This window comes from Engystomops pustulosus, chromosome 8, assembly GCF_040894005.1.
Source record: "Engystomops pustulosus chromosome 8, aEngPut4.maternal, whole genome shotgun sequence".
Classification (NCBI taxonomy): Eukaryota; Metazoa; Chordata; class Amphibia; order Anura; family Leptodactylidae; genus Engystomops; species Engystomops pustulosus.
Window position 1 is genome coordinate 100,926,373 of NC_092418.1, and position 13,991 is coordinate 100,940,363.

Consider the following 13,991-nt stretch of genomic DNA (forward strand, 5'->3'; position numbering starts at 1 on the left):
ACTGCACATTAGTGACTGCACATAGTACACACTGCACATAGTACACACTGCAAATTAGTGACTGCACATAGTACACACTGCACATAGTACACACTGCAAATTAGTGACTGCACATAGTACACACTGCACATTAGTGACTGCACATAGTACACACTGCACATAGTACACACTGCAAATTAGTGACTGCACATAGTACACACTGCACATTAGTGGCTGCACATAGTACACACTGCACATAGTACACACTGCACATTAGTGACTGCACATAGTACACACTGCACATAGTACACACTGCACATAGTACACACTGCACATTAGTGACTGCACATAGTACACACTGCACATAGTACACACTGTACATTAGTGACTGCACATAGTACACACTGGACATTAGTGACTGCACATAGTACACACTGCACATAGTACACACTGCACATAGTACACACTGCAAATTAGTGACTGCACATAGTACACACTGCACATGATACACACTGCACATAGTACACACTGCACATAGTACACACTGCACATAGTACACTGCACATAGTACACACTGCACATAGTACACACTGCACATAGTAGACAGGACACATAGCACACGCTGCACATAGTACACACTACACATTAGTGACTGCACATAGTACACACTGCATATTAGTGACTGCAGATAGCACACCCTGCACATAGTACACACAGCACATTAGTGACTGCACATAGTACTGACTAGTGATTTTGATAACTGTGGCCCATACTTTACTCCGCTCTGCCACAAACCACTGTTTTTGTGCTCCCGATATAATACAGGGTGGGGTTTGGGGTTCCCACAAATTGTTGCCAAACTGCAGAAATTTTATACAATATGATGAACCGCTGGATAAATTACACGTGAGTCACCAGATCCGGTGTCGCTGTCTGTAGCGCAGGGTGACGCCTGCAGGGAGGGACCATCTTAACCGGACAGTAACGTGCGAGCGGCCGATGGGAAGATCCGTCATAGACAATGCAGGAAGATAATCACAAGTTCTCCAAAGCCGAGACTGAAAGGTCAAGAGTCTCAAGCTGCTCAAAAATCTCATGTTCTGATCATGTGCTTAAAACACATCATAAAAATAAGAAGTCGGCGAGCGGAGACGACTGAGGACCCCGATCAGTACAAGATACATGAAAGATACAAGATGACAGCGAGAAGGAGGCAAAACAAGCAGCACAAACACAACAGCAAATATGGAACCAGCAAGAAGCCGGCAGAACGCAGGAAAGCAGAGGAAACATGCGGCAAGCAGTGCAACCTAGAGGTAGTGGGTGTAAACATGGAGCAAGCAGTGCAACCTAGAGGTAGTGGGTGTAAACATGGAGCAAGCAGTGCAACCTAGAGGTAGTGGGTGTAAACATGGAGCAAGCAGTGCAACTTAGAGGTAGTGGGTGTAAACATGGAGCAAGCAGTGTGTTAAACCCTTGAGCTGCTTAAGCCCGGGGGTTGCAGGACTGGCCGTGCTCTATTGCTTGAGCATGGCCCGCCCCTTGATCCCTCCCACCCGGCAGCTCTGCTGGGGCCAGCGCTTCCGCTGGCCACACGGGGGTACAGGTCCGGGATATTTATTCCCTGGCGCAGAGCATCCCGTCCTCTGGCCAGCCCCGTGCCCGCTCCCCCTCCGACAGCTGCTCCGGCATCGAACCCCCCCTCTGCCCGTCCTGCACGGAGCGTTAGAGCGCCGTGCAGACTTAGCCCATCCCCTATTAAAACGAGGAGCCGTGCTCGGGCTCCGTCTAGGAACCCGGCCTCGGCTCCCCCGACAGCGGGGGGGGGGCCTCGCGCGGCGGGATCAGTTCCGGCCACACGCGGGGAGGAAGGGGGGAGCCTGATCGCTCCCTCACTTCCTCCCGCGGACAACCTGGCTGCGCGATTGGGTGCAGCGCAGGTTGCGGAGGCCAGCCCTGTAATGCCCCCTCCAAAAACAGCCGGGACGGCTGGCCAGGTGGTTCGGGCTGGGTGCTGGCGCTAGTGCTGTGCCAGCCCCAGTGTCACTTCTCCCTCCTACACCTCCTTCAACCCAATTGTCAATGGCTGCTCAGCAGCCTGTAGTTGCACCCAACAGCACACATTCTACACTTCAGCCCCCCCTTCCCACATGCCCCCCCCCCCCTTCTCCGCCAGGTGGGGATAGGGATTCCTCCGATAGTGATGAGCCCGTGAATGCCCCTTTGGGTACACGTTTAGCAGCTGACCTGAAGGAAAAGATAATAAGGTTTGAATTTGTTGATATTTGTGCGTTGTTGCCACCGGACCAATTAACAGTGGATAAAGAAAAGCGCTTTGAAAAAGGGGAAGAGAAGAAGCCGAAGGTGGCAAAGACCTTCGGTAACTGGTTGCAGGTGTTTGCGATTTTGGCAAGCGTTATTGTGCAGCAGAAGCCGGATTGTGCTCAGGATTTGTTTGTTTACTTAGACACGATCTATACCGCACATAACTTACACGGTGGTTCAGCATGGTGGCGGTATGATGAGCAGTTCAGGCGCCGGTTAGCGGCGACTCCTGAGGTTGGTTGGGCGTCTAAGGCGACAGATGTTTGGATACAGTTCATGATGTCACAGAAACCGCAGGCTCCCTTTCTTTCGGGAGCCACCTCGGGTTCAGCGACCGGGGCGGCCTCCAAGAGACCTGGGTCCTGTTGGCTGTTCAATGAAGGCCACTGCCGTTTTTTTGCCTCCTGCAGATTCAAGCATGAATGCTCCATCTGCGGCGGGGCCCATTCTGCCCTCCGCTGCTTTAAGAGGCAAAAACCCTCATCCAGATCTGCTGCTAGCGGCAGGGGGGAGGACGCCGGTGCAGGTACAAAAGATGCGCCGGTGGCTAGGCAGCTACCATCTTAGAGAGGAGGCAAAAATGCTGCTTGATGGTTTTACTTCAGGTTTTTGTATCCCATTTGTCCCACAGTCTGGTTTGGTTTTATCCGAAAACTTAAAGTCAGTGAGGGATAATCTTGAGATCGTAGCTGTGAAGCTGTTGAAGGAAGTTGAGCTGGGCAGGATGGCGGGCCCTTTTGTTGAACCACCCTTCGAAAATTTTCGAGTTTCTCCATTGGGTTTAGTGCCAAAGAAGGAAGTCTTTCCCACCAGGGGAATGGTTAATGATGGCATCCCTCGGGAGAAAGTGACTGTCTCCTACACGTCCTTTGACAAGGCGATACTGCTGGTGAACAGGGCCAGTCCTGATGCTCTTATGGCAAAATCGGACATTGAGTCGGCCTTCCGCTTGCTCCCGGTGCATCCATCTTATTTTCACCTGTTGGGTTGTAAACTTGGTGATTCTTTCTTTGTCGATATGTGCCTGCCGATGGGTTGTTCAATTTCGTGTAGATATTTCGAGATGTTCAGTAGTTTTTTGGAATGGGTCGTCCGCTTGGAGTCTGGTTCCGACTGGGTGATCCATTACTTGGACGATTTTTTGTTTGTTGGTAAAAGGGAGTCAGGAGAATGTGAGGGTTGTTAAATGTTTTTCGCCATTTTGCTAGTTATTTTGGGATTCCTTTGTCTGCTGAGAAGACTGAGGGCTCGGCCCAGCACCTGTCGTTCCTGGGTATTTTCATTGACTCAGCCAGTATGACCCTCAGCCTTCCAGCGGACAAATTGTCTTGCCTAATCGGCGATATTGACCTTTGCCAGTTGTCGGAAAAAGTGACTTTACAGCGCTTACAGTCGCTTTTGGGTCAGCTGACCTTTGCATGCCGAATATTCCACATGGGTAGGGTGTTTTCTAGGAGGTTATCCCTTGCTACGGTTGGCACATCTAAGCCGTATCATCATATTCGTCTGACAGCGGTGCTGAAGGAGGATTTGAAGGTGTGGAGGTCCTTCTTGACAGATTACAGTGGGGTTACGGCTTTCCTGGACCCTGATAATTCTGACTTGCAGTTGTACACCGACGTGGCAGGGTCGGTGGGTTATGGTGCCATATTCGGCAAACAGTGGTCAGCGGAACGCTGGCCATTGGGTTGGATGTTAGACGGGCTGAATAAAAACTTGACTTTGCTAGAGTTATTCCCCATTGTGGTTGCCGTTGAGCTGTGGGGGCTTTCCATGCAGAATAAGAGGATACGTTTTTGGTCAGACAATGAGAGCACGGTTCATGCCCTGAATAACCCTACATCCAGTTCTTTACAGGTATTGGTGCTGCTGAGGCATCTGGTCCTACGTTGCTTGCAGCTCAACATAGTTTTCAGGGCCAGGCACGTGCCGGGTGAACTTAACTCTGTGGCTGATGTGTTGTCTCGTTTTCATCTCCAGTGTTTCAGGGATTTCCACCCTGTGGCGGACCCGGAGGGGTGCCCTTGCCCCCCTTCCTGTGGGACCTGGTGACATGCAGCTAGCACTGTTGATGCAGTCTTCATTGGCCGCAAGCACGTGGAGCAGTCATGGTAAGGCGTGGGGCGAGTGGTATAGCTTGCTGGTGCCGGATCGTGGGGACAGAATATTGACGGCGAAAGACACTACGGTACCTTGCTCTATTGCGCGCGCAGGGCATTTCGTTAGCTGTCGGGGGTGGCTTTCGTTTTGAAGTTATGGGGGTTTAAGGATGTGACAAAAGATTTTCAGATTTGGTTATTGTTAAGGGGTTGGCGTAAAGAGCAGACGGTCAGAGACACCCGGCGGCCAGTGTCTTTTTCGTTATTGCAGCGTCTGTGCATGGCGTCGGTCGACGTTTGCTCTTCTCCTTTCGAGGCGTTTCTGCTTCAGTGTAGCTTCGTACTGGCTTTCTTTTGCGCGTTGCTTATAAGCGAGTTGGTTGCGGCATCCAGCAGCGCGTCGGCGGGGCTCGGGGGTGGGGACGTGTTATTGGTTGGCGATTCGGTCAAAGTCCATGTAAAAAAATCAAAACAGACATATACGGTACATCGGGACTCTCGGACTCCGATATCATGCACATTGGGAGGTGGAAATCCGATTGTTTTAAACGTTATGTCCGTCCTAATTTGTTGCTGGACTAACTGTTGTTTTTTCTTTCAGGTAGCCCTCAGCCTAAGGTATGGTTAGTGGGCCATTCTTACATTTATTGGGCCGCTCGTCGGGCGGCGGTACGTCCTGGGGGTTTGAATTTGGGATTTATGTCAGCTGATCTGTCCTGGAGAGGCATCAAGGGTTTGAAGTGCCTGCAAGTCCTTTCGGAGGTGGTGGCGATTGGCAAGCAGTCTCCTGGCCCGACCGTGCTTGTTATCCACGCTGGAGGCAATGACATGTGCTCGACTCGTTTGGCGGCGCTGGTATTGGTCATGAAATCCGACATTGAGCGCTTCGCAGCTTTCTTCTCGGACTTGGTGGTGGTTTGGTCCGAAGTCATACCCAGGGTCATCTGGAATGGGGCACGGAATCCCGAGTCCATAGAGAGGGCATGTAGGATGCTGAAAATGCGGGTATCCAGATTTGTTCGTTCTCGTTGTGGCATGGTTATCCGCCACAGGCAGCTGGAAGGAGACAACGCGGGGCTCATGTTGGATGATGGGGTTCACCTGAATGACATTGGTCTTGATATTTTTCTTTCAGAGCTTCAGGACGCTATCGAGAGGGCCTTGTTCCTTGTTGGTGGGGGTCGGAGCACAGTGTAGGGGTACACTGTCCTCCTAGTGGCCTATGGCGGAATCCTTGACCCTCTCGGGAATGAGATCAATCACTTGACGAAGCAACGAGGACATGCCCCCGCGGAGGCGGGGCCTGGCATGCGAGGTGGTAAGAGGAGGGTCTCGGGTTCCCCATTTGGACCAACAGTATTTGTTTAAAGATTAAAGCTGTGGCCGACTCCCCATTTTTTATCCCAATTACGAGTCTGTGTTTTTGTCCGCTTGCCGGGTGGAATGTTGGGGTGCAGTGACGTTAGTACGGCCAGTCCAACCTAGAGGTAGTGGGTGCTAACATGGAGAAAGCAGTGCAACCCAGAGGTAGTGGTGTAAACATGGAGCAAGCAGAGTAAACATTGAGGAAACAGTTCAGGAAGACAGTAAAAGTTAATGAGACATAAAGATGGAGCAAGCAGTGAAAAGCCAGGAACATGAAGAGGCATTAGTAAGTGTAAAGTTGGAGACAGTAATGCAAACATCGGGTCCACTCTAGAACACAATTCTGCAACAGTTGTGAAGAAGAGCGGCTCCTCTTATCCTGGAGATGACAGAAACGTGCGAGCGTCCGCTGGGAAGATCTGTCATAGAGGCTGCAGGAATATAATCACATCACAAGTTCTCCCTCTGTGAAAGGTCAAGAGTCTCAAGTTCATGTCATGTGCCACATTTATCAGAACAAGTGCAGGGTGTACTATGTGCAGTGTGCACTATATGCAGTGTGTACTATGTGCATTGTGTAATATGTGAAGTGTGTACTATGTGCAGGGTGTACTATGTGCAGTGTCTACTATGTAAAGGGGGTGTACTATGTGCAGGGTGCACTATGTGCAGTATGTGTACTATGTGCAGTGTGTACTATGTACAGGGGGGTGTACTATGTGCAGGGGGTGTACTATGTGCAGGATGTACTATGTGCAGTGTGTACTATGTGCAGTGTGTACTATGTGCAGTGTGTACTATGTACATGGGGGTGTACTATGTGCAGGGGGGTGTACTATGTGCAGGATGTACTATGTTCAGGGTGTACTATGTGCAGTGTGAACTATGTACAGGATGTACTATGTGCAGGGTGTACTATGTGCAGTGTGTGTGCTATGTGCAGGGTGTGTGCTATGTACATTGTGTGCAGGATGTGTACTATGTGCAGGGGGTGTACTATGTGCAGGGTGTGTACTATGTGCAGTGTGTGTACTGTGTGCAGGGAGTGTACTATGTGCAGGGGGTGTACTGTGTGCAGGGTGTGTACTATGTGCAGGGTGTACTATGTGCAGTGTGTACTATGTGGAGGGTGTACTATGTGCAGAGTGTGTACTATGTGCAGTGTGTGTACTGTGTGCAGGGAGTGTACTATGTGCAGGGGGTGTACTGTGTGCAGGGGGTGTACTATGTGCAGGGGGTGTACTATGTGCAGGGTGTGTACTATGTGCAGGGGGTGTACTATGTGCAGGGGGTGTGTACTATGTGCAGTGTGTGTACTGTGTGTAGGGGGTGTACTATATGTATAGTGTCCTTCTCACACCCGGCTGACAATCTATATGCTAATCTCGGCTGCTATAATAAGACGCCTATTTATAACCCTCCGTGTGTTCTGCTGAGTAACCAAGGGCCCATAGATGATGTTTTCTGCTGAGGCGGCGCCTCTTGTGGTTGTGCAAGGTCATGAAAACGCCTCGATGAAATGTAATTACAACGATCAGACATGTTTTCTTCGGAGTCTCTGCCTCTGACCACGACTCCTGAGACTCGCTGAGAGTTCGGCTAATGAGAGGAGCGGCACCGGCCATATGTTCCTACAAGTCCATGTAGAGTAACACAAGCGCGGTCAGCACCGGCGCCGGATCCAGCTGGAGCACTGAGGGCGACCAAAATATCTAGAGGCGAAGTCTCATGGGAAGACTTTATAATTACCTTGTGAGGAAACTGCAAATTTAATCAACTGTATCCCCTAAATTGTAGCTATAGATCCTGAGGAGCCCCCATCACTGAGAGAACAGGGGTCCTTTATCCTCCGACTAGGTGTAGCAGGGGTCCTATGGCCACATTGCTGCTATATCCATTTGTTTGGGAATATGGATAGTGGATAACCCCTTTAATATAGAGGTCATGACTTTATTAACCCCCATGCAGAGGACACAACGGGGCTCATTTACTAAGGGTCTGAATCACTCAATTTAGTCGGGTTTCCCAACGTTTTCCAATTTGTGCCTTATTTCCCTGGGATTTTGGCGCACTTGATCGGATTTTGCCGCACCGGTGCCTTCTTGCATGCGATAGAAATCGGGGGGGGGGGGGGGGGGCGTGGCTATTGGAAAACCAGACCGATTCGGAAAAACTGCGGTTTTTAAAAAACAAGCACCAGGGAGAGGATGGTGAACTCCGGCAGACCTCGGAGCAGCGACACCTGCTGCATATCGGGCGCACAGCCTTGGTGAATCCCGGCAGGACGCGAATCCACGTCGGACAATGCGCCGCAGGATCGTGCATGGACCGGGTAAGTAAATGAGCCCCAAAGTGTCACTTTAATGTCTTGTAGATTCTTGATGCTCTAGAGTATTGGTGCATCCTGTCTGTCCAATAGTTAAAGGGGATGATTGTTGACTTATGCAGTGGGTGGTAAGTGCCAAAGATGGTAGGTAACAAATATGTCATGTAGGCATTGAGGTGGCCAAAAAATCTCAATTTCCCAAACTGCCCAGGAGAACCTGCGAGTTGTTCCCCTTTAGACTCCACTCCCCATGCAGTAGTTTCCTTATTATCCGCCCCCTGCTCGTAGTTTCCTCCAATCATCTGGAAATCTGTTTCCGTCTCATCCAGAGGACAATGACGGCTTCTCCCGTAACTTGTGACTATGTATCTTTTTATTTATTAATTGCTTTTTTTCCCCTCCTGAAGCTCAGATCACCAATTGCTCCCGTTCACACTGCGGCTGGATGACGGATATTTCTTCATCCTCCAATCCATGGTTTATAGAAATTGTAATTAGCAGCGGTTGTCATGCGCCACTTCAATAGGTATCATCGCGGCTCCACATATATACGTTGTACCAGACGAGACGCTGATTTCTCAGCTAAAAAGCGGGCGTAGATAATGCGAAATTAACTTGTCCTAATTAATGTTACTCTGTGCGGCTTGATTAGTATGGAAGGAATTCTCCAGCCGTTTGGTGGATTTTCTCTCCGCAGCTGAGAAGAAATGATATTTTCTGTTTACTGTAAATCATCAGGATCAACACTTTCTCCAATGAATCCAATAAACTATGGGGCTTATTTACTAAGGTTCCCGCGGCCGCAATTTTGTTGGGTTTCCCGACTTTACGGGGATCATGCCGGGGATTGTGTCGTACGCAATCGGTTTTTGTTGCAATCGCGCCGGCTTTCACACGACACAGATTGGGGGGCAGAGCCGGCGGACGATCCGAAGGATTCGGAATACGTGCAGGATTTAACATTTAAATTTGTGTCGCAAGCCATGCACTTACATACACCCGGAAGAAGAAGGTGAACTCCGGCGGACCTGAGCGGGGAAGCGACACATGCAGGAAATCCGGTGCACAATCTTAATTAATTAAATTTGCCCACTGGGGCAAATTTACTTAGCCGTCCCTTGCACAATCCCCGCTGTACGTTGTCCAACGATCATGGACTCCAATGATCTAAGATCTAAGATCCTGCATGTGTTGCTTCCCCGCTCAGGTCCGCCGGAGTTCACCTTCTTCTTCCTGGTGCATATAAGTTCTTGGCTAGCGACACAAATTCAAATGTTAAATCCCGTGCTTAGTCCGAATCCGTCGGATAGTCCGATGTCGCCTGAAAGCCATCCCGTTTGGGCCAAAATCCGATCGCGTGCTTGACAATCCACGTTTAAATGCGGCGCAAAACGGTAATCTTCAGAATATCCGACATTTGTGTGGTCCGTGGACCCTTAGTAAATAAGCCCTTATGAATAAAGGCCTCCTGAGGACAAAATGGAACATTTGCATCATTTTAGCTTCTTTCCAGTGTCCCTCTGCACACAGAGAATGGTGGGGCCAGCAGAAGGTCCTCCAAAGATAATTCGGCCCTGTCTTCTCATTCTCCCTCTTCCTACAGTCCCAAGTAGCGGAGTAAGTATCACTTTCATATATGACTGAAAGCAGCATCTTTTAAGTTGCTTGGAACTGCAGGAAGATTCTTTGAGTCCTGTCTGGTGTGCTGGGGCGATGGCCCGGGTGCCCACAGAAAGGGCTGGGAGTGCCGCCTCTGGCACCCGTGCCATAGGTTCCCCACCACTGCTCTAGTATATAGCACCGCATAGAAGTTCTAGTTTTACAGAAAGGTCATAATCGCTTTCTATTTGACCTAAGACTTCATCGAGTGTAAAGTATTGAGGATCCAGAGCGAGTATTGACTAAGCCGAACACAAGTTTCTAACTTTCATCTCACAAAATGTTGGGATATTAAATATACAAGGAGGTTACGGCTGCCAAATGTGAAGATGAAGGAAATCTCGGCATAGAAGAAGAAGTCTTGCTTGATGAGATCGCCAAGGATCTCCACAGCTGTGACCGCGGCTGATGGATGTCTTGTCAAAGCTGTGAGCACCGAGGTAAGTGAGCTGTGTGATAGAATCTGCAGGAAGATCAGACTAAATGGACTGAGGAACATTGATACATTGTTACCTGCACCCCCGGATATTGGATAGAAGTGCATCGGATTCCGCTACATCCTTCCCTAGCACGAGTGTGAGTGGCCCATGGGGAACTCCTGTCCTCACCTCAGTGCTGCCGAGTTTTATTGACCACTAAAGGCTATTCACAAGAATTTCTTCAAACAAGCTCTAATGAGTACGAGACCACTGGGAGAAGGTCCTGAGGACCAGAGGAAGCTACAACCCCCTGACAACTCATTACCAAGAGTCCTGTCCACTCATCTACTATAATTAAAAGTAATTTATAAACTGAGCAATAAAAGGGTAGTAAAACATTTACAAAAAGCACAATCTAATTGTCCGTCATTAGGATAATTCAGAATGTAACATCTATGATACTGCCCCCCCTATGTGCAAGTACAAACGTCTATAATATTGTCCCCTATGTAAAAGAATATAACTACTATAATACTGCCCCCAAATGTACAAGAATATAACTACTATAATACTGCCCCCTATGTACAAGAATATAACTACTATAATACTGCCCCCTATGTACAAGAATATAACTACTATAATACTGCCCCTATGTACAGGAATATAACAACTATAATACTACCCCCTATGTACAGGAAAATAACTACTATAATACTGCCCCCTATGTACAGGAATATCACTATTATAATACTGCCCCCTATGTACAGGAATATCACTACTATAATACTGCCCCCTGTGTACAAGAATATAACTACTATAATACTGCCCCCTATGTACAGGAATATAACTACTATAATACTGCCCCCTATGTACAGGAATATAATTAATATAATACTGCCCCTATGTACAAGAATATAACTACTATAATACTGCCCCCTATATACAAGAATATAACTACTATAATACTACCCCCTATGTACAGGAATATAACTACTATAATACTGCCCCCTATGTACAGGAATATCACTACTATAATACTGCCCCCTATGTACAGGAATATCACTACTATAATACTGCCCCCTGTGTACAAGAATATAACTACTATAATACTGCCCCCTATGTACAGGAATATAACTACTATAATACTGCCCCCTATGTACAGGAATATAACTACTATAATACTGCCCCTATGTACAAGAATATAACTACTATAATACTGCCCCCTATATACAAGAATATAACTACTATAATACTACCCCCTATGTACAGGAATATAACTACTATAATACTGCCACTTATGTACAAGAATATAACTACTATAATACTGACCCCTTTGTACAAGAATATAACTACTATAATACTGCCCCCTATGTACAAGGATATATCTGCTATAATACTGCCCCCTATGCACAAGAATATAACTACCATAATACTGCCCCTATGTACAAGAATATAACTACTATAATACTGCCCCCTATGTACAAGAACATAACTACTATAATACTGCTCCCTATGTACAGGAATATAACTACTATAATACTGCCCTCTATGTACAAGAATATAACTACTATAATACTGCTCCTATGTACAAGAATATAACTACTATAATACTACCCCCTATGTACAGGAATATAACTACTATAATACTGCCCCCTATGTACAAGGATATAACTACTATAATACTGCCCCTATGTACAAGAATATAACTGCTATAATACTGCCCCCTATGTACAAGAATATAACTGCTATAATACTGCCCCCTATATACAAGAATATAACTACTATAATACTGCCTCCTGTGTACAGGAATAAAACTACTGTAATACTACCCCCTATGTACAGGAATGTAACTACTATAATACTGCCCCCTATGTACAAGAATATATCTATTATAATACTGCCCCCTATGCACAAGAATATAACTGCTATAATACTGCCCCCTATGTACAAGAATAAAACTACTATAATACTGCCCCCTATATAAAAGAATATAACTACTATAATACTGCCCCCTATATACAAGAATATAACTACTATAATACTGCCTTCTATTTACAAGACTATAACTACTATAATACTGCCCCCTATGTACAGGAATATGACTACTATAATACTGCCCCCTATGTACAGGAATATAACTACTATAATACTGCCCCCTATGTACAAGAATATAACTACTATAATACTGCCCCCTATATACAAGAATATAACTACTATAATACTGCCTCCTATTTACAGGAATATAACTACTATAATACTGCCCCCTCTGTACAAGGATATAACTACTATAATACTGCCCCCTATGTACAAGGATATAACTACTATAATACTGCCCCCTATGTACAAGAATATAACTACTATAATACTGCCTCCTATTCACAGGAATATAACTACTATAATACTGCCCCCTCTGTACAAGAATATAACTACTATAATACTGCCCCCTATGTACAAGAATATAACTACTATAATACTGCCCCCTATATACAAGAATATAACTACTATAATACTGCCCCCTATGTACAGGAATATAACTACTATAATACTGCCCCCTATGTACAAGAATATAACTACTATACTACTGCCCCCTATGTACAAGACTATAACTACTATAATACTGCCTCCTATTTACAGGAATATAACTACTATAATACTGCCCCCTCTGTACAAGGATATAACTACTATAATACTGCCCTATGTACAAGAATATAACTACTATAATACTGCCCCCTATGTACAAGAATATAACTACTATAATACTGCCCCCTATGTACAAGAATATAACTACTATAATACTGCCCCCTCTGTACAAGAATATAACTACTATAATACTGCCTCCTATTTACAGGAATATAACTACTATAATACTGCCCCCTATGTACAAGAATATAACTACTATAATACTGCTCCCTATGTACAAGAATATAACTACTATAATACTGCCCCCTATGTACAAGAATATAACTACTATAATACTGCCCCCTATATACAAGAATATAACTACTATAATACTGCCCCCTATGTACAGGAATATAACTACTATAATACTGCCCCCTATGTACAAGAATATAACTACTATAATACTGCCCCCTATGTACAAGAATATAACTACTATAATACTACCCCCTATATACAAGAATATAACTACTATAATACTGCCTCCTATTTACAGGAATATAACTACTATAATACTGCCCCCTCTGTACAAGGATATAACTACTATAATACTGCCCCGTATGTACAAGAATATAACTACTATAATACTGCCCCCTATGTACAAGAATATAACTACTATAATACTGCCCCCTATACACAAGAATATAACTACTATAATACTGCTTCCCTATGTACAAGAATATAACTACTATAATACTGCTTCCCTATGTACAAGAATATAACTACTATAATACTGCCCCCTATGTACAAGAATATAACTGCTATAATACTGCCCCCTATGTACAAGAATATAACTACTATAATACTGCCCCCTATATACAAGAATATAACTACTATAATACTGCCCCCTATGTACAGGAATATAACTACTATAATACTGCCCCCTATGTACAAGAATATAACTACTATAATACTGCCCCCTATGTACAAGAATATAACTACTATAATACTACCCCCTATATACAAGAATATAACTACTATAATACTGCCTCCTATTTACAGGAATATAACTACTATAATACTGCCCCCTCTGTACAAGGATATAACTACTATAATACTGCCCCGTATGTACAAGAATATAACTACTATAATACTGCCCCCTATGTACAAGAATATAACTACTATAATACTGCCCCCTATATA

At 45.7% G+C, this 13,991-nt stretch overlaps 1 protein-coding gene across 1 annotated transcript; it reads left to right on the top strand.

Annotated features, from left to right (window-relative positions):
- Positions 1 to 798: 798 nt before the first annotated feature.
- Positions 799 to 5,791, top strand: LOC140074854 (uncharacterized). Its single transcript, XM_072120101.1, has 3 exons — positions 799 to 1,295; positions 4,285 to 4,415; positions 5,005 to 5,791. The coding sequence occupies exons 2-3, from the start codon at positions 4,358 to 4,360 to the stop codon at positions 5,598 to 5,600; spliced, it is 654 nt and encodes a 217-aa protein (XP_071976202.1). The 5' UTR covers positions 799 to 1,295; positions 4,285 to 4,357; the 3' UTR covers positions 5,601 to 5,791.
- The last annotated feature ends 8,200 nt before the right edge of the window (positions 5,792 to 13,991 follow it).